The 22,383-nt window shown below is 45.1% G+C and overlaps 1 protein-coding gene across 1 annotated transcript; it reads right to left on the bottom strand.

The window, feature by feature from the left end:
• Window positions 1–4,195: 4,195 nt before the first annotated feature.
• Window positions 4,196–20,504, bottom strand: LOC130133769 (serine/threonine-protein kinase MARK1-like; the record flags this gene model as incomplete). Its single annotated transcript, XM_056302100.1, has 3 exons — window positions 20,085–20,504; window positions 16,215–16,415; window positions 4,196–4,249 (listed from the first exon to the last, which is right to left on the bottom strand). Coding segments are annotated over exons 1-3 (306 nt in total), but the record flags the coding sequence as incomplete, so codon positions are not given.
• Between the last annotated feature and the right edge of the window lie 1,879 nt (window positions 20,505–22,383).

Consider the following 22,383-nt stretch of genomic DNA (forward strand, 5'->3'; position numbering starts at 1 on the left):
CATGCAGAGAAAGAACCCTTATTTATGGCTTACACTAGAACAGACGAGAGCAGTGTTTGCTCTGTGGAGGTGTTAACAAAGAGGACTATTTGAGGGATGAAATGCCTAAAAACCATGACAACATCAACAATTTGACCGCAGATGACATGTGATGCATTTCCTGTGGCTGATCTCTGAAGGTGCTTCAGGAGCTCAGCTGACCTCATTTCCTGTTAGGCTGAAACCACCACACAGTCACACCAGAGAGGAGAATGTGGAGAGCCCACATGGGAACCGATTTTGGATCATCAAAGTCCAATTCTCACATTGTGACTAATTCTAAACTGCTGACCTTTTTTAAACTTCAAAAATTAGAAGGGAGGCACAAGGATTTACAAAAACTAGCATCGACCGCAAGGAAATTCTTAACTATACCATCAATAATGTAAAACAATGCAACTTGTGTTCGAAAGAGAAACAACATAGACTGTGTGTCTCTGGGATATGCCTGGTACAGAGCAGTTTTCTAGACCCTCCACCCAAGCTTATCAGGGGATAAGTGTGTGTGTGTGTGTGTGTGTGTGTGTGTGTGTGTGTGTGTGTGTGTGTGTGTGTGTGTGTGTGTGGTGTGTGTGAAATGTTGCCAGAATTTGGGCAGAAGGCCTCAGGATGTGAATGTGACAATTTGACCCTTTCATATAAAGCAAATCAAGTCCTGACAACAGTAGTATAGACTTCATGCCACACATCTGAGAGTGAGTGAGTGAGAGAGGGGAGGGGGAGAGAGAACGAAGAGAGCGAGAGAGCATTTGCACATGTGAGATCTGCCAATGCCCTAGCTATGCCTACAGGGCCAGATGGTGTGCCTACCAGCCTGTCTCTCATGACACCATAAAAAAAAGAGGGACCAGTGACATTTGGGACCGGGGAACAAAGAGAGCTGCCACTCACGGTGTGTGGGGTTGAGATGCAGCTGGATGAGACCTCTTATGCTACACAGCTGGACTGAGAATTAAAAACGTCCTCAGATAACAACAGTGAACCCTTGATGCAACTCTTCTTGTTAACCTCCATGCGCCTCGCCCTGATCACCTCAGACAACAACACACTGAGGGGAGGAGACAAGGTCAGCACAGACGACAGATTTTGAGAAACACCAGAGTATTCCTCTACACTTTCTCTTCTCGCACCTAAAAAAGCCTGAGTCATTAAATCAATATTGTGTCTCAACAACAGTGTACCCTAGCTTGCCATGTGTTATAGCCATTAGTGACCTTTGTGGGCTGCCTCGTCAGCTAGTTACAGCATGGCATCTTTTAACCATGAGCATGTATTGGTCAAGCCTCTAATGCTGTGAAACTACAATACTACATTCAATCTTCAGTCTTACTAAGCCTCTCCCAAAGCTAGCAGCAAGAGCAAGAGAAACTTTGGAGCTACTGCATTCACAATGGAGACAAATTTTGCGGACACTGTGTCGGCATTGAAGGAGATTTCCCAGGATTTATTTTATCATTCTGAATTGTCAAGATGGTTATCAAACAAACCTTGTTTGGGAGTTAAAGAGTCAAAATTGCCCACGCAATTTGTTCCTCTGCCATTCACTGCTACTGCAGCACAGTGATGACATCATCAACTTGAGACTCACAATGCTCGTGTTTCTGGCTGTACTTGCCCATGTTCTCAAATATTGATTGAGCTGTCCAAGACCACAGGGGTAATCACATCTGATGCCCATATTGGAATGGATATTCCCTTCAATGCAACCATGGTGGAGGGTTTACAAGGGTAGGACACTTTGAGTCAATGAGACAATCGATACAAACCAGGAGACGGCTGCTGCATTAAAAGGCAAGCGTCTGCATTGCAGATGGCGTTTCCGTATGCCATTACAGTAACCTATAGCACAGAGTAGAGGACATTTACAGCTACCTATATATATATATATGCACAAAGGCATCTTAGCACATACATAAGTGTGTCCCTTCCACCACACATGCATGAAAACAGACACACACATGCACAGATGTGCTACTGAGGCATGTACAGACTCTTCGTAATGATAGCCTGTCCCTTATTAAAACAAAAACAAAAAAAACAAAAACAAAAAACAGGGCATTTATACACTGACCTCTCGTTCTAGCTGACATTTGAAGGGAAAAATTAATAATTAAGTAGAAGGATCCAATCTGTCTGCACTCTCACAAAACACGTCTGAGCTGCCATATTCATCACTGAGCAGGACACAACCAGCCACACATAGCCACTCGTGACCTCGACGGTCCTCCAAATCACCGAAGTTATGCAGTCAATTTATTGTCAAATTCCACATGCCAGACATTGCGCTGTTCATTTCAGGCATTCAGTACAACTCCTCTGTGTACATCGAGATTGGAAACCGCACGATAGGGCATTTAACAAAATAACGCACACAAGGAATTTCATCTATAGTACAGATGTGGTACAGAATCCACATTATCTACAAACCCGTTTCACTGGCTTGCTCAAGAATCGGCACTAAATTCAATTTAAATCTTGAATGAAATGATTAATCTAATACTGAGTGAGATTATTCTGTTGTTGAAAGAGAATGTATGGTTTTTATACCAAGAAACAAATGACTGGTACTCTAATACCAAAGCTACAATTACCCCCTGTTATATTACCTCGGTGACATTCAGTGAGCGTGTTCCATTCCTCTTATCCAGCAGGGAAGTACAGCCATTTGGGGAATTTAATTGTTATTATCGTGTCATTAAGAAGCCTGGTGCTGCCTTGTACATTCACACCACTGAATGAGGTACAGAAAGAAGTCAAGAAAGGCATCAAGACTGGGGACGCCCCGGTGGCTCACCTGGTAGAGCGCGTACCACATAAGGCTGAGCCCTTACTGCAGCAGCCTGGGTTCAAATACGGCCCGGGCCCTTTGTTGCATGTCATCCCCTGTCACTCTCTCTACTATTACTATCCAATAACAAAGGCAGAAAATACCAACGGAAAAATCTAAAAAAAAAAATGCATCAAGACATCCCATCATGGCAAGTGTGGATGTAATTATAGCATGTGAGCATTACAACTCTGATCTAGGGAGGGCTGCAGACTACCACATGCCTCCTTCAATACATGTGGAGTCGCCAGCCGCTTCTTTTCACCTGACAATGACGAGTTTTGCCAGGGGGACGTAGTGTGTGGGAGGATCACAGTATTCCCCCCAGTTCCCCCTCCCCCCCGAACAGGCACTCCGACTGACCAGAGGAGGCGCTAGTGCAGCGACCAGGACACATACCCACATCCGGCTTCCCACCCGCAGACACGGCCAATTGTGTCTGTAGAGATGCCTGACCAAGCCAGAGGTAACACAGGGATTTGAACCGGCGATCCCCGTGTTGTTAGGCAACGAATAGGCCGTTACGCTACCTGGACGCCCCCATCTGGACACGTTTAGTGGGAGAAATGTTTCATCACTCATCTAAGTGACTTCTTCCGTCTCAACTGACTGCCGGTATCCCCACCCTTATAAACAGCAGAGTTGCATAACGACCGAATCAACGATCGGCTTCATACTCAAATTGCCATGACTATTAACTAATAAATGTTGTGTCCAGATGAACTGATTCAGCTTTCTGGGATTTCCTTACCTGGATTATTGAGCATGCACCAAATCAATTATAGGTCTTGCTCACATATCTGGGCAACTGTTCTCCTCTACACTGTCTAATCTACCATGAACACTCTGTGTGTGTGTGTGTGTGTGTGTGTGTGTGTGTGTGTGTGTGTGTGTGTGTGTGTGTGTATGTGTGTGTGTGAAAATATATGTGTGCGCATGTGTTTAATCAGGAGAGAGAGCTGGATTTGGACACAGTAATCAGGAAACGGGGCCCAAACCCTCCGCTTTAATTGGCTATGACTGCTAGACAGGGGTAAGTGACATGCAGGCAACGTGGGGTATTTTTAGCTGCTCCTAACCACAAACCAACTGAGAGTCAGAGAAAAACTGACTGAAGATTAAACAAGCCTTGTGGTGTCTCCTGACTAAATCTGATTACATTATGCAAAACAGTCCATTTGGCGTTCAAAGAGTAAAGGAACAGAACAAGCAGAAACTCATAGGACGGACTAATAGCCAAGCCGGGTACACAGAGACCCACACATTAATTTTGTCATACAGGACAGATGCATCTCACGCATCTCATGATCATGGGTGAAAGGTTCTTACCTTCTGTAGACTGGTGGGATTCAACTGAGTTTTGTCTATAATCTTCACAGCGACCTGGAAAGCAAGGAGAAAGGTGAAAGAAAGAAAGGGAAGCAGATTATTTTGTATGCTTGTCTTTGCTTTAATGGTACAGTGAATACTACAGCCTTAAAATTCGGATGATTCTGCCACTAGAAAGTGGGAAAAAAAACAAAAACAAGTCACAGCTGAATTTCTACTGCTGTTCAGTAGGACATTTTGGAATAAATACTTTAATTGTCAAAAATACAAGTGGTATCAGTTATTTTTTTCATGTGGAGAAAGATCAATATGGACTGTAATATATACAGACAAGCAGAATAACCCGCACGGATGAAGCCGCACACACACACACACACACACACACACACACACACACACACACACACACACACACACACACACACACGCACACACACACGAGACTCCAGGCAGAAAGATGCAGGGAATGACAAATATAAACTATTTTGATACCGCCTGACCAGAATAAGCTATTGTGATTTACTGTTGGCATACACCCCCATATCCCTCTCAATTACTGCCCCACAAAGCAGGCTGGAGAAGACCTGTTACCCTCTCTTTATAAGACCTCAAAACTATTGATAAACTGATAAATAAAAAAGGGCATTGTAAAACACAACAAAAACCAAAGAACATGTGCATATGAAGTAGTGATTAAGATACAGGGGTCTCCCTTCGACATCGGTTGTGCTGTCATACAAGTCCTGAGCTGTGGGCATCGGATATTAGACCATCCTTTAAGACGGAAAGCCATGGACGGAAAGGTTTTCTACTTCAGACAACTTCTCTATGTTAAATGAACACAAAGTTTTAGACATTTTAGCTTCTCTTTAATTTCCTTAGGAGCATGTATGGGGGGCATTGTCATCTTAAAATATGTGAACATAATGAAGGAGCAAAGGCCAATATACAACTGTGCAGGGAAATCTTCGGACCAAATGACTCCCATGAGACGAACATTGCATCTAACCACTGGGACTGTATCCTCTGACTTTCTACAACCATAAGTGTGCCTTAATGTGGGATGACAGCTCCTCAGACCATATTACTTTTTTTCCGTAGTGCTTAAGGATCAAGGTTTTGTGCTTGTTAGAACAAGTATGTCATTTTTTATTGGCCTGGAATAAAAGCGCTTTCCTTGAATAAAAGCTCTGCCATGAAGCTTAAAAACTTAAAAGGGACGTTTCGCTGATGGTTTTGTGTATGTGCAATCAGTACTGATGAGCAATGTAGTGGATTGAAGCGGTTTTCACTGTGCGCTTTAATGACAAAGTAATCGGTGCTCCGCTCCCGAGGCTTCCCCACAGCGCCTACATGTACCAGAATGCATTGCTGCACGCTAGCCTCTACGTCGACGTAGTCCATAAAAATCCTCTGCGCAAGCGTTGCGGGACGTAATTTTAAACCATTAAAACGTAGTTTAGCCGAGAGAACAAGCATGTGTCTTTTGAACGGCGTGTTTAGAGTACGTTAGAGTGTTAGAAACCCTGCTAGGCTGTATTTAGTTCCAGTTTCACTGCAGAAACTCCAGAGATGCAGAAACGATCAGAAAAACCTGCAGGTGTCACTGTGGCGTAGTCCTGATTGTTAATATTTGAGGACATGTTCTTTGATTGAAAAAAATACTGTTTCAATCAATGAAAAGTCAAAGCTGACTGTTCCTCCTTACCGATTTTATTTACCTTTTTTATTTTATTTTTTACATGTTTTTTTATGTTTGCCAATCAATCAATCAAGTTGTATTTGATATAGCGCTTTTCTAGCTGCAGCAGCCACTCGAAGCGCTTTACATTTCATTTCAATTTCAGACCCCTGTTACAAGCCGTTTGCTGTACAATCGCTACCTATTTGTCATGCCTTTCAAGACTGTTCCGTTTCCCATACTAACTACTTCTTTTTTTCTCCAAATTTGTGGGTGACGTACCTGCAGCTGAGGCACTGACAATTTTGGCTTCTTCTGAACTCTGTACGTTGGATTTTGTTGCTTTGAAAACTCACATTTAAAGCCACTGACGGTTTGATTCCAATTTTAAAAATGTCAATGATTTTAAAGATGTGTGTTTTGAAAAGCAATCAAAATTTTAATTAAAAAAAAAAGAATCAACTATTACTAAATAAACTCAAAAAACTCAGCCTACGGCCTAACAGGCCCTAATCTGCATTAATAGGACTATGATGGCGTGGTCTGATGAAATGATGGTTGACATTGGCATCTAACGGGCAATGCAAGCCAAAAAACAATATGGTGGTTAGTGACGGCTCTATTTACTGCTCTGTTAGTAATGGCGGGATCAGGTAGGATTGCCCATAGTCTAATTGTACATGTTTGAACCAGCCGATATCAATTTCCCTGAGCATCAACCAGCGGCCCCACTGTAAGAAAACAAGACAACTTCAGGCTACTCAAGCAGTCACTGAATGGAGAGTTACAAAGTAAAACGCACATGGGTGCTAAGCTTACATTAGCTATCTAAGATATATGATGCAACAGACTTATCTGTTTTTGCAATGTGATTGCATAGTCACGGTATGGTGCACCCCCCCACCCCTTTTCCCAGTGTGGTGAGTGATGACACATGAATATGTGCATGAGGTTTAACTTTGGAGTTTTTTTCCAGATTTTACCTACTTACTTTTTAAAAACATTACTGTCTACATGCCACCCGCATATCTGGAGATGCAGTGCTTCATTGGTGCAATTTGTGCAACCAGGATTGTTCACTTTTCCACTTGGCTATTGGCATTGGGCAGGTTTTAACTTATCGGACATAATTTCTGTTTCTACTTTTATCTTTCTATTATTATCCTTCTCTATATTAGGAAGGGTTTCGCCGTGTTATTCTATGTTCATCATTGTAACAGATGTGATACGGATGGTGGCATTCCCCATCTACTTTATTTGAATCTCCTATCACTCCCTCTTGATGATATACGGCACACTTAACACTAATGCATTTCATATGATGTGCATTCTTGGCTATATTACTATATAGTAGGGGTGGGCCGATACTGGAGTGAATTCCGAATCGTTCAATACGGTCTTCACGGTTCGAGACGCTCCCAATTTCGCGAGATCGTGTGTTAAAACTAGAGCGACCAGGATTTCGCTCCTACCTAAAACGACCGGTTTTTAAACTCTATATTCTGTCAAGATAAATACCCATTTGAGGTATTGTAATGTAGCTCAAACAGGCCCGCTGCGGAATTCGACCCGAGGCGCACTGCGCCACAAGGCGACATCTCTGACCGCTCGGCTAAAGGGGCCGACCGGCCAGTGGGTCTTCTGTAGTTTACAATATTAGTGCATAGCATATGTTAGTATGTCTGTTAGGAAACGACAGACACCAAAATTAACACATAAACAACTTTAATACTGTAGCGAATTCAGGAGGCAGCTGGGAATCCGCAGCAACTCGGACGCGAACCTGGGTCGCCCGCGCTGCGCACACCGCTCGACTAAAGGGTCCGAGCCGTTAGCCAACTGGCTAGCGACTCCAGTCATCCGTGATCATTACAATACTATTTTTCAAACGATTTAAAATCGCCGCTGTCCAACGCCTCGGTGGTAGTCATGGAGCGTCTGAAACGGTGGCTGTGCCCAGACATGTTGGAAATAATACCTGAAAAGCAAAACGGAAAACACATATTGCTAATCTAACAAACGTAACAAGGCCTATAAAACGTGAGATGTAAAAAAAGAACGGAACGTTGCGAAGAAAAAAGACGCGAGCAAGACGTCATAAACAGTGACATGACGCGCACGATGACACGCAAATTACAAGCGGACATTTTGACCCGCTCATGGTCATTTTATGTAGCTCTTATCGTAACTTTTTTGTGCAATTGATCTAAAACTCATTTTAATGCCAATATATGCAATTTTAGGAGCATCCACTGAGCGGCAGATCTGTGTCCCTCCCCCCCCCCATAAAGTTATTAAACTTTGAAAATCCAAAACGGTCAAAATGACCGCCGTGGTTGTTCTAGCAGTTTTTAAAGTTTGAAGTAAAGCAATTGTGTTACACAACAAGATGGCACAAAATTTTGTTAGAACTTTCGCACTTGCATTACGTTTCAATACGTGCCTGATAATGCCAAAATGTTGGGCCTAATTCTTAAAATAAAATAAAAATAGAGAACTGCAATGGTGTTTTGTCTCTTGCTTACCAAGGCATCCACTGTATCGTACTGACTCAAAATCATGAGCCCTGAATCGTGAGACGTATCGAACCATGTGAATTGTCCCACCCCTACTAATATAGTGCTCTATGGTACCTGTTGGGAGACAAACAAATGTATCTACTAATTTCTGACTCTTGTAATTTGCTTTGGATAAATCGTCATCATCGGGTCGAGTATCCTGGATGAAAGTGTCTACTTAATGCATGAATCTAAATATAAATGTATTGTCTATATCTTTTTGATGTTGCACTGAACAATGTCCCCCTAAGGATGAATAGTTTATCTTAACTTATCTTATTGTGCCAACCTAACTCAAATAGCCCATCTCGCTTTTGTGGTTATGGTTTAATTGCTTTTTCTTGTGCCAGTTCCATTATCTTATTCCCCTTCTGTGCATATGTTATGCCTGCAGAATAACTAACTGAAGGCTTCTTATTGTAACTATATTGTAATCATGGTAAGAATGTCCCAGGCATTATATTGTCCCTGTGACTGTAATAATAGCAAGGGTCTTTTCTGATGCAAAAGAAGCAACGATCCCAAGCAGTTTCAATCTTACTACACAAAATAATTATGAAAATATTGCCTAATTTAGGTATATGAGTCTTTTACCAGTGTAACTATGGTACTAATTACCCAGGCTTGGCAGGCTTAACATTGACCTAATGAGCATGCAGAGTACCAGTGTGCTTCAATGGACACAGACTTTAGCTCTTGTCAGGCACAAAATATTTCAACTGTATGCTTTGTAAGGACAAAGCAGGTTACTAATGCATTGTTAAAGTTATGTTGAGCAATGCAGTTATTGCCCAAGTACCCGGTCCTAGACCTTTATTACAAATGTTTATCAATGACTGAGCAAGAGTGCTTGTGTGCATGCTGGCTCAGGCTCTAGTCCAGGCTGCTAAGGGGAGAACAAGGAAAAGAGTGCTGAGTCACGGAAACATGGCGACCCTCGGGTAGACAGAATAAAGATTAATCATCCAAGTCAGGGTTTCCCCAAGACCTGCAGTGCAACATAGCACGCCGAACCCAACGGGACACACTTTTCATTAGAACCCAAGAGCTAAATGTCCTTACAAGAGAAATGGGAGTATAGAGGAAAACGGAGGATGATGGTGTGGGAGGGATGAGATGCTGCAGAGAGTCGCACATTATGTGTAGACACATGCAGTACGCAGGTGGTGTCTATTTGCAGCCTGTCTTAGGTGGGCAGGTGCACAGACGACTGACCTCGCTCCCCCTCCGCTTCCCAGGCTTCCTCTTGTCATGGACAATGCTCGGGGGAAGCACACGTGTGCGCACACCATGTCTGTTTATGTATGCTTGCCTAAAGGTGGTTGAGCTTGCACGTTGTCCTTTGGTGTCACACCATTGTTTCAACTTCTAACTCGGTCCTTTTTGTTCTCCAAAGTGGTGAGACATGATGAATCTTGCACATTATGGATCAGATGCATCACTGAGTGATTGTATTTGTATGTTTTGTGTGCATGTGTGTATGTCTGTGTCTGTACGTGTGTTTGTGCCCTTGCTAATGGATTTGAGGCTGAATAATTCAGTTGCACAAGTGACTGGAGGGCGACGTCAAGTCAGCATCACAGTTAACTCAGTAAGTATCACTGTTAATAATTCAGCACGTTGATAACACATGGTCCATATGCTCTTCAACTGACGCTTATCTTAAAGGGCCTACACAAACACAGAGGTACACACACACACACACACACACACACACACACACACACACACACACACACACACACACACACACACACACACACACAATAAAACATGAAAATTCATATGGGGTATGTAGAGGACAAGGAGAGACATTGCAGTGAGGTGCTTCATGTGTTCCTCTCCTCTTTGTTTATTTTCTCATTCTTCCCTTTAACATAATGGAGTCATGATCTCAGCACACCTTGGGCAGAGTCTAGTGCAAGGTCACCCTGTACAAAAACAGGACATGCTGGGCCATCATTAGGTAGCTAGTAGACGAGAGCATATGGTAGTTACTGATTTTGCCGACAGTGGAGGCCAGCGAGTGTATGTGTGTGTGTGTGAGAGAGAGAGAGAGAGAGAGAGAGAGAGAGAGAGAGAGAGAGAGAGAGAGAGAGAGAGAGAGAGAGAGAGAGAGAGAGAGAGAGAGGATGTACATACAGCAACCACTCTCTTCAGCAGATAGAAGACACAGCCTGTTTATCTAGGAGGTATCTAGTGTTATGTTTCCCTTTCTTTCTGCTATGAAATCCTTTTTGTTACCTTGGTATAGAAACCCATACTTTTCTGTTAGCTGTGAGTTCAGGTCATCTGGCTCGAAGTGCTGGGATAAAGGTGAGATTGCATCAGTCTTCTATTCTTTCCACCTGTTATCTCTTACTCTGACCCATGCCTGTGCATTCTGATGAACTGGCAAAGGCACTCAGCTGTACAATTAAAGTGCCTGACCTTCTCACGAACTAGCAGGTAACAAACCCAACACCTGTTTGACATTCGCATTTAAGGGTGTTAAATGTTAGCGAGGTCTCCGTCATGCCAGTTTTTGCAAAATTTGATGTTTTGAATGAGGAAAAAGCTAGATGGAAATACATGTTCAAAAAAAATTCTATTGCAATAAAGTTTTTATGCTCGCTTGAGGAGGTTTTTGCTTTTGTTAAAAAAAACTGTTTATCTATTCTGTTGCCTACCAACACAGGGATCACTGGTTTGAATCCCCGTGTTACCTCCGGCTTGGTCGGGTGTCCCTACAGACACAATTGGCCGTGTCTGCGGGTGGGAAGCCGGATGTGGGTATGTGTCCTGGTTGCTGCATTAGCGCCTCCTCTGGTCGATTGGGGCGCCTGTTCGAGGGGGAGGAGGAACTGGGGGGAATAGTGTGATCCTCCCATGCGCTACGTCCCCCTGGCAAAACTCCTCACTGTCAGGTGAAAAGAAGCGGCTGGCAACTCCACATGTATCAGAGGAGGCATGTGGTAGTCTGCAGCCCACCCCGGACTGGCAGAGGGGGTGGAGCAGTGACCAGGACGGCTCAGAGAGCGGGGTAAAATTGACCAGGTACAATAGGGGAGAAGAAGGGGGGGGTTAAAAAAAGAGTTTATGTGCCAAATGGCTGATGGAAATAGAATTTAATCACATGATCAGCTGTTTCTTCAATGCAACTGATCCATTTTTTGTCACAGGTGTTGAAGTATGGACACATGAAGTAGGGACACAAAACTACATTAATGGTTTTATTCGCCTTAACAGATCCGAAGGAAACGAAACTAATTCACATTTTATTTTTTTGCAAGTTTAGAAAAGTTTGCTTGATATTCACTTGACAGTTGAATGGAAACATGCCTATTGATGACTCCAAGCTTGATGTAAATCACGACAGTATAGGATGCTGGAACAGTGCTCAACAGTGGTAATCTGCAGTATCAAAAACTCAAGACCATGATGTACTATGGGTCCCGCTGGGTCAGAGACAGTGAACACACCGCAGGTTACAGTTTTGGCCAGTGGAAACAGGAGCTTTAATTACAGACACACCAAAGCAGGGCGTCGATCATTCTGACAGGTCAGCAGTGTGAGTGTGTGCAGGTGTGTGTCTGTGTGTGTGACTGTCAGCAAGCGAGCAAGCAAGAGAGAGCGTACAATATGGTTTGACCTTACAAAGACACCTTACAAAGTAAAGTACAACATTGCCATGACAGGAGACATTTCGATTTCTTCAATTTCAGAACAAGGAACATCAACCTGGCTCCAACCTTACTTCCAGTAAATGTAGCTAACACTCATATCGAAAAAGAAACAAACTTTTCAAGCACATATGATTTGTGAGAGCCCCCGAGAATCGCCACCTTAACGTGGTGGAGGGGTTTGTGTCATGGTGATTCTGGGAGCTGTGTTGTCAGGGGCAATAGCCCCTGGTAGGGTCTCCCAAGGCAAATTGGTCCCAGGGGAGGGGCCAGACTGAGAGCGATTCCCAAAAAAACAATGAATTTACACCAGCAAAGTCACAGCACCTCACCCAAAAAAGTGAGACCGGGGCCCCCTCCTGGAGCCAGACCTGGGAAGGGAGCTCACCGGTGAGCATCTGGTGGCTGCGCCTTGGCCCATGGGGCCCAGTCGGGCCCAGCCTGAAAAAATAACATGGAGCCACCACCCTGTGGACCCAGCACATCGCAGGGATGAGCATTGGGTTAGGGTGTAATGCAGGCCGGGGGGCAGGCAAAGGCAGGGACCGGGGTGTGCTGACTTCCAGCATCGCAGATTGGTCCTCAGGATGTGGAATGTCACCTCTCTGGCAGGGAAGGAGCCTGAGCTGGTGCAGAAGGTGGAGCAGTACCAACTAGATATAGTTGGGCTCACCTCCACACATAGCATGGGCTCTGGTACCAAACTCCTGGAGAGGGGTTGGACTCATTATTTTTTCGAGAGTTGGCCAAGGTGACAGGCGGGTGTGGGGATACTCACAAGTTCCCGGTTGAGCACCGCCGTGTTGGAGTTCTCCCCGGGGAATGAGAGGGTCGCCTCTATACAACTGTGAGTCACTGGGGGGAAGGCTTTGACTGTTGTGTGCTTATGCACCGAATAGCAGTTTGGAGTATCCAGTCTTCTTGGAGTCTCTGGGTGGTATCCTGGATAGGGCTCCACCTCGGGACTCTATAGTTTTGCTGGGGGACTTCAACACTCATGTGGGCAACAATGGAGAGAGCTGACGGGGCGTGACTGGGAGGAAGGCCTCCCTGATCTGAACCCGAGCGGTGCTTTGTTATTGGACTTCTATGCGAGTCATGGATTGGCCATAACAAACACCATGTTCGAACATAAGGTAGTTTGTAAGTGTATTTGGTTCCAGAACACCTTAGACCGAAGATCGATGATAGACTTTGTGGTTGTATCATCAGATCTGCGGCCGTATGTGTTGGACACTCGGGTGAAGAGAGGAGCAGAGCTGTAAATTGATCACCACCTGGTGGTGAGCTGGCTCAGATGGTGGGGAAGGCTGCTGGATAGACCTGGCAAACCCAAACGTGTAGTGAGGGTGATGTGGAAACATCTGACGGTGGCCCCTGTCTGTGAGGTCTTCAACTCCCACCTCCGGAAGAAGTTCTCGTATATCCCAAGAGAGGCTGGGGACATGGAGTCTGAGTGGGCCATGTTCAAAGCCTCTATTGCAGATGTGGCAGGCAGGAGCTGTGGTCATAAGGTCATTAGTGCCCGTCGAGGCAGCAACCTAAGAACCCGCTGGTGCACACCAGCGGTGAGGGAAGTCGTCAGGCTGAGGGAGGCCTTTTGGACTTGGTTGGCCCAGGGGTCTCCTGAAGCAGCAAAGTTACCTGGAGGTCAGAAGGGCGGTGGCTTCGGTGGTCGCAGAAGCAAAAGATTGGGTGTGGGAGTTCAGCGAGGCTATGGAGGAGGACTTTTGGTTGGCCTCAAGGAAGTTCTGGCAAACCATCTGGCAACACAGGAAGGGGAAGCAGGGCTTGACTCAGGCTGTGTTCAGCCAGGGAGGGGAACTGTTGACCCAGACTGGAGATATTGTCGATCAGTGGAAAGAACACTTTGAGGACTTCCTGAACCTGGCTAACACGTCCTCAGTGGAGGCGGTAGAGCCTGAAGACTCAGGGGAAGCCCCACCCATATCCCTGGCAGAGGTCTTTGAGGTAGTTGAAAAGGTCCTTGGTGGCAAGGCGCCGGGTGTGGATGAGATTCGCCCTGAGATGCTGAATGGTTTTGGACATTGTTGGGCTGTCTTGACTGACACGCCGCTTCTGTGTCACATGGCGGTCGGGGACAATACCTGTGGAGTGGCAGACTGGGGTGGCGGTTCCCATATTTAAAAAGGCGGACCGGAGGGTGTGCTCCAGTTATTGGGGCATCACATTGCTCAGCCTCCCTGAAAAAGTCTACTCTATGGTGCTGGAAAGGAGGCTCCGACCGATTGTCAAACCTTGGATCCAGGAGGAACAATGCGGATTCTGTCCTGGCCATGGAACAATGGACCAACAATTTACCCTTGCGGAAGTGCTGAGGGGGGCATGGGAGTTTGACCAGCCAGTCTACATGTGTTTTGTGAACCTGGAGAAGGCTTACGACCATGTACCGTGGGGCATTCTGTAGGGGGTACTGCAGGAGTACGAGGTATCAGGGCAGTTGCTACAAGTCATCCGGCCCTTGTATAACCAAAGTGAGAGCTGTCTCTGCATTCTCAGCACAAAGTCAAACACGTTTTCGGTGGGTGTCGGACTCCGCCAAGGTTGTCCCTTGTCTCCAATTCTGTTTGTGATATTCATGGGCAGGATCTCAAGGCACAGCCAAGGTGAAGAGTGTGTCCATTTTGGGAACCTCAGAATTGCATCTCTGCTCTTCACAGATGATGTGGTTTTGTTGGCTTCATCAGAACGCGACCTCCAGCATGCACTGGGGCAGTCTGCAGCTGAGTGTGAAATGGCTGGGATGAGAGTTAGCACCTCCAATTCTGAGGCCATGGTTCTCTAATGGAAAATGGTGGATTGCCCCCTCCAGGCTGGGGATGAGTTGTTGCCTCAAGTGTAGGAATTAAAGTATCTCAAGGGTCTTGTTCACGAGTGAGGGTAGGATGGAGAGGGGGATTGACAGGCGGATTAGTTCAGCATCAGCAGTAATGCAGACGTTGTATCGGACCGTTGTGGTGAAGGGGTAGCTGAGCTGGAAGGCAAAGCTCTCAATTTATCAGTCAATCTTTGTTCCCAACCTCACCTATGGTCATGAGCTTTGGATAGTGACCGAAAGGGTGAGATCGTGATACAAGCGGCTGAAATGAGTTTCCTCCATAGGGTGTCTGGGCTCAGCCTTAGAGATAGGGTGAGGAGCTCGGACATCCGGAGGGAGCTCGGAGTAGAGCCGCTGCTCCTTCACATTGAAAGGAGCCAGTTGAGGTGGTTCCAGCATCTGATTAAATGCCTCTTGAGCGCCTTCCTTTGGAGGTTTACCAGGCACAGCCAACTGGGAGGAGACCCCAGGGTAGACCCAGAAATCGCTGGAGGGACTACATGTCCAATCCGGCCTGGGAACGCCTTGGGATCCCCCAGGAGGAGCTGGGGAGCATTGCTGGGAAGAGGGACGTCTGGAGTGCCCCTACTTAGCTTGCTGCCACCGCGACCCCACCCCGGAGAAGCGGCTGATGATGACTGAATGAATGAATGATTTGTGAAAGGATTTCAAAGAGCAAATGAAAATGAGCTGTAAAGTGATTTTTAATGTCAGACTACTTTGACTGAGCAGCAAGAGCAACACATTCATTCTCTCCATTGGATGCTTTAAAATTGCAATACTGCTAACAGCAACATCCACTGTATGGGATGTAAATGGGGTTTGAGCTTAGGTCAGCAGATGAGAACAAACATTGCAACCCATCACACACATACAAACATAAAAACTGAGGATACTTTTCCATCATATGGACCATCTGATTTACATTTAGTATTGAACAAACCCTAATCGACATGATTATAAATGGGCAACATGATCCAGAAAGGGTCGGTGTGGGTGCAGGTCTTTGTTCCAACTAAGCAGTTACACACCTGAGTCTAAGTCAACCAATAGTCTTGTTCCAACAAAGCAGTTACACACCTGATTCTATTACTCAACCAATAGTCTTTGCTAAAGACCTTGGATTTGTAGAATCAGGTGTGTAACTGCTTGGTTGGAACAAAGACCTTACCCACACTGGCCCTTTCTGGATCATGTTGCCATCCCTGATTTAAATGGACAACCGCACCATTCCCAACCCATCTATACACATAAATTAGATTTAAAGGAGTTGTCTCACCTCTCGCCCTGTCAGGACATGTCGTGCCAATTTGACCTTGGCGAAGTTCCCCTTGCCAATGGTCTTGAGGAGACGGTAGTTGCCGATGTGGGGGTGTTCTTCTGTGGAAGTAAAAGAGTTGCGGCATCTCGGCAGGCTGTGGCGGCTTGCGGACTTTGTTGGTGGGACAGGGGGTTCGACAAAGCCATCCACTGATGAGTGCTGCAGGAAAGCAACGTGTTGAAAATCAGCAACATCCTCACACCCAGTTTGGTAGTTATATCAAACTGCTAAACACTAACCAAACTCCATCAAGAAATAGGAGCTCGAAGCATTACACTTACACTACAGCCTGCTCTTTACTGGCTGTTGGGACAGACCCATTGATTTAATAAGAACTCTTACTGGTGCTGAAGCACTAAAATATTGGGTTGTGTGCACACAGTGCAGCAGGGCTCTGCAGTGGAGCTACGTGTGAGCCAAGACAGGAAAATTCACTCACTGCAATCAGCAACAAACCCATTAACTGGGTTCCACAACCAGAAAGGTTTGTTTGTCAACGTTGCTTGTGCCTCATGTGTGCACGTGTGTATGCAGTGATGTGGCACACACACACACACACACACACACACACACGTACACACACACACACACACACACACACAGAATCGGGTTCCCTCCCTCTTAATCTAGATATCTTATCATCCACACGGTAAAATGATAGATGACAAAAGGATGACGAGAGGTAACACAATAAACTAATAAACTAAGGCTGGGCTACAATTCGATATAATCGTTTATCATATTTCAGTGGTATTACATTGGAATGAAATTGCAAAAATGGTCATATCGTGATGTACAATTTTGTTCTATAAACTAGTGACAATGAGAATCTATTACCCAAAATTTCAAACAAAATCAGGTCTGCAATTTTCGAGGGAGTATTTTTTGAAAACTAGTCTTGGATATTATACTTTACATGACCAAACAGTTCAATATGATGACGAGTTGATAATAGAAATTTTGATATTGAACAATATTCCCTGTGTGATTAGCATCATAATAACCTAATATTGTCTACATTTTCCAGCTGGGCAATATGGAAAATTATCACAATAATCATATTGGAATTTTACACAATATCGGTATATATCACGACATCTGTTTACCTATGCAAAAATACCACATTTAAGCATCCAAATTAAGTTTATCACATTGAACTTGTCTGGTAAAGTATATTAAACTAAAACTAGTTTTCAAATAATACTCCCTCAAATATTTCAGACCTTATTTCACGAGAAATTTTCAGTAATAGTCTCGTTATTGACAGTTTAGACAAAAAAAAATATGTATCCCAATTTCATTCCGATACGCTACATTGACAGATGAAAGTCAATAATATTGAAATATTGCCCAGCCCTATCAGTGGATCTTACAGAACTGTGCAATGTGCAGAACTGATTCAACTTCCTATTTCTGTTCCTAATCTCACTAAAGCCTTGTGAGGTCAATGGAAATGCAGAGACAAAAAACAGAATCCAGCAACAAAAGCGAACCTGTTATGAAAGAGCACAGTATGAGCCAGCGCATGAAGGTGAATTTAGATATAGCTAGCTACAGTCCGAGTATATAATCTGCATAGAGGACACAGGGCCTCTGGTCTGGCTCCTCTCCTCCAGAATAGCTGCTGATGTCACTCCAGGTCAAAGATCCCATGATCCACTGTTCCCTCATGCCACACCCAGCCAGAGAATAAAGCCTTGGTCTGGTTACCCAGGCTCCCCTGCTCCCCTTTCACCAGGGTAACGCTACACCCAGCATGGAGCATGTCAGCTCGGCTAGCCTACATCCTGACAGGGGGGGAATCATGCCACGTGATCCAAACAGTCGCCAGTGTCTGTGTGTAAGTGTGTGACAGAGAAAGAGCGAGCGAGCGAGGGGGTGAGAGAGAGAGGGGAAGACAGAGGGAGAGGGATTGATAGAGACAGAGGGATTTTGATTGAGTGCCAGTCTAAGTCAACAACACTTTGTCTACTGTACCAAAACACTGTCCCAGATAACCATGGAAGGGGAGTTGGTGTAGCTCCCGCTGTGACAGAGCAGCTGTCTTTCTCATATTTGCTGCTAGTGGACGTCTGGACTTAAGTAGCTTTTCTTCTTTTCATCAGCATTACATCAAATCTGAACTGCCATGCGGCTTTTTCATCCATTGGCCACGTATGTGCATGTGTAAGCATACATTTAAACGCATGCACACACACACATATGTCACTAGTCTCGCAGAACAGAAACATGCTGTCAAAATGACACACACACCTGCACAGACGAACACACATACCAATGACAAAACCTTTCGCTGCACTAAAAGCCTTTTGATTCTCTGAGTAATAAACTCTTATGCAACGCAGTTTGTCAGCTAGTGGGCCCAGAGGCTGGGGTGCTGGAGTGGAATGGAGGGATGCTAGGCTGGCCCGCTACTGCAAGTGTTGCTGAGGAAAAGCTGAATAGCCCTGCAACATGTATGTCTGTGTGAGCTAACGCAACACAGCTGAGGTTAGGTTAGCACTTTTTTTTTTAGCTAATTCATAATTTAAGATTAAAGCAAACTGTGATGGTTTATCAGTGGCATGCAGTGACCAGACATAATATCATCTTGCCCTTGTAAAGTTGGTATAACCCATACTGACTATTCAGTCATTTGACGGTGCTTTCATCCCATTGCTGTACAGTGATGTAGGTACAAGCAGCCTAAATCCATTGTAAAGTATTTGCAGCTGGAAGAGGAAAGGGCTTTTTTTGTATTAGTGGTTACATAGGTTTATATGTTTGTAATGAATGAAAGCAGCATTGTGAATCATTTATCTAAATCTATCAAGTATAATGATGATTCTCTCATCTGGGACTGTTTCCCGGGGAATATGAATTGGTGCTTCTAGTGATTTCCACTGTGTTGTCACATAGAAATATATGGTCCCTGGTGAAGTCGTGGCTCACATTTGTGCCTGTCGTCTTTTCAGGAAAATGAGAAGAACCTAGATATGTCAAACCCAGTCAACATAATGAAGTCCTCATTTACTCAGTTCTCATGAGGCGTCTCATCATACTGTCTGTGAATTTGTGTCTGAGATTTTTTTTTAAAAATGTGTGCGTGTGTGTGTGTGTGTGTGTGTGTGTGTGTGTGTGTGTGTGTGTGGATGCGCGTGCATTCCACCACACAGTGAATGGGTTATCACGAATCACCGTTTTGCCATAATATGAATGTATGTCTGTGTGTTGCTTTAGCCTATCATTGCAGTAGCACCAGAATGATGTATTTGCCTGAAAAAAGGAAAAAAGAGAGCGAGAGTGTGCAGCCATAAGGGCCCGGTAGATTTATTGTAGTTGTACTGGGCCTGGCACATTGCGATGCTACCAAGCCATTGAAAAGTAGGACAATATCCCTTCCCATCCCCCAAATACTGACGCTCTGGACTAGAAAATGCCCTGAGTTTGCACGAGGGGAGTAGCACTATTTTCTCATATATGACGGACCAACACCGGGGCTGGAAGTCGCAGCGATCCGGCTCAACCTTGGTATGCCCATAAAGCCATAATATCGCCCAGACGCAGTTTCTTGTGCACAAAAGCCAGAAGGTGAAGCACGACAATACTGCACCCTCCTTGCCCGGTCCTTTATTCTAGGCTACCATGCCTGTGCCCGTCATAAAAGCCCGGCTGCTCATTGGTCCAGTGCTTCTGCAAAGCTTCAACCCCGTAGCCCCAACGCGCTGCCGTAATAAATAAACCTAGCCTCGATAGTGCGCTAAAATCCCTTCTTCTTTTTTTAACGAGAGGGGGGGGTGTAAAAGGTCCCTAAATGTGGCCGAGGTGTCCTCGGCACACAACACTTACATTCTCAGTGTCACGTTCGTTCACTGTCGGCAATGGCGTTCTCGTCGACATCTTGTGCTTCTCACAGGCCGCTCAGCGGTGCAGCAGGCTGGGCAGAGCAGAGACGGTGCAGTCCGATAGGGAGACGGACCTCTGTTACATCCCCGGTAGTCCCGTCTGACGTCCGTGGCTGACACCGGGGGGGGGGGAACAGCCCCACACGACAACCCCCAGAAACAACAAATAAAAACAGCGGCCCCGTTACGGCTGCATAGTGCGTGTGGAAGGTCCCGCAAAATCCCGCTTTTCCTGTAGCGTCAAGTTCCCCCCTTCAGGTAGTCTGGCGGACGATATGTATGAAGGAGCCGAGCAGAGGAGGGAGAGGAGGGTAAGGCCGGGGGAGATGTGTCTGGGACACGTTTGGAGGAATGGACGAGTCTATTGCTGCGCAGCGCAGTGCAGCGCAGCGCAGCGCATCTTTAACCACCCACAACACGAGAGCGAGCGAGCAGGGATCTCTCTCTCGCTCGCGCGCTCTCTCTCTCTCTCTCTCTCTCTCTCTCTCTCTCTCTCTCTCTCTCTCTCTCTCTCTCTCGCTCTCTCTCTCACCTATTGCATACAGCCCTTTTGTCTCCCTGGTTACTGGTTATGATACTTTATTCGACTAATCACTAAACAATTACCCTAATTGCACAGCTGGGAAAAGTTGCGGCGCTTTCCCTCCGAATATACCAGTATGTAATAGCGTCTAAGTGGAAGGGCATGAGACCCATTTAGGGCAATTCATACATACAAAGATATACTTTGGTCAACTCAGTTTATGAGTTTGGTTTTTTTTCTAATGTGTCTGCAGCCAGTTCTATCACCCGAGGCCTTGCTGACGGATGAGGCCTGTGTGATACCGGATAAATTGGGCAGACTTTGCCATCTGTTGGAATGCCACAGCATTACAATTTTACACTTCTTCAGGCCAGTTCTGGTACTGCGCACCAGTTTTACAGACCCAAGACTGCGAAGAGGAGAAATAATATGTCAGTATAGCTGAATATCAACCGTCCATTATGAGGGCTGGATAACTTGATTTGTCTATTCATATGATAACAGAAACCTAGGATGGGGGGGGGGGGGTGTCGAGAGTTACATTTTCAATTTGTCCACGAGGTGTCAGGGTTTACCTCCTTTTCATTTGCTGCGTTTTGGGCTCGAGTCCTAAATAACTAATGCTTAAAATGATTGCACAGACGATTAAGCAGTTACCCCCATCTTTATTTTTCCATGTGATTTTATTGACATCCCATTCTTTGGTAAAGCAAGTGGTGCAATGGGATTTCATGTGCAATACTCTGCATCTCTTGTGTAAGATGTCATGCCTCCTTTGTTTCTGCAATATTGTTATGGAATTCAGGCAGAGGGTGTCCCCTCCAACGGTGTTTCATGATTTGTCTCACACAGCAGAGAGGCCCCAACCACAACAATGGACACAGCATGAATGTAACTTATCACAATAACTGATGGATATGGAACCTGAAAGCCATTTAGAACATTAGGCCTGTTTTTGTGGTTTCAAGGAATCTGTAGTTTATTTTCCATTGACCGCCGACTCCACTTGCCCCCACTCCCAAGAATCAGTTATTATGTGCAGATAAATTTCATATAAAAATGTTGTGTCTTCAAATCGTTCTTCGGCCAAAGATAATGGAACAAAATGCAAATAGATAAGAGAGTCCAACTGAACACAAAAGGCTCAGTACTGAATCTTGGCATGTAGATGGGCATTTCTGGAATTCTGCATCTGATTCCGTTATGGATCAGGTCCCAACATAGCAGATCGTATCCCCTCGGGCCCTAACAAATGACTAACCAGGCCGGCCAGACACATCCTTTCACTGCTAATGGTGAGGTATGTGGCTGTGTAAGGTTATCGGCTGTTTTGTATTTAATTGCAGTCTACCCCCTGTTTGTCTGAAAATTATCCAGTTACGGGACGAAATGTGAAATTAATGCAAGTTCTTTTTTTTATTTTTGTGTTACTGTTATCTCGGAAAGGCGAGCCTGCTGCAAAAATAATGAATGCATCTCGGGTTTTCACCCATAATCTGCTTTTAGCTTTTGGCCTCAGGATTATTTTTCTTCAGTGCCGATGCATCCACAGAGCACACTGTGCCGGTCTAGGATCAGCATACTGTACCTATGTAAACTACTCTTCTCTGGAATGTAATGGGCAATCACACTGGTTTAATGAGGGCATGTTCACCCAGGGCCAAATGTAATTGCATGCCCTCACAAGTGACCATCAGACTGGGGCGACGATTAACAGCCA

The sequence above is a fragment of the Lampris incognitus genome, unplaced genomic scaffold (genome assembly GCF_029633865.1).
Source record: "Lampris incognitus isolate fLamInc1 unplaced genomic scaffold, fLamInc1.hap2 scaffold_487, whole genome shotgun sequence".
NCBI lineage: Eukaryota > Metazoa > Chordata > Actinopteri > Lampriformes > Lampridae > Lampris > Lampris incognitus.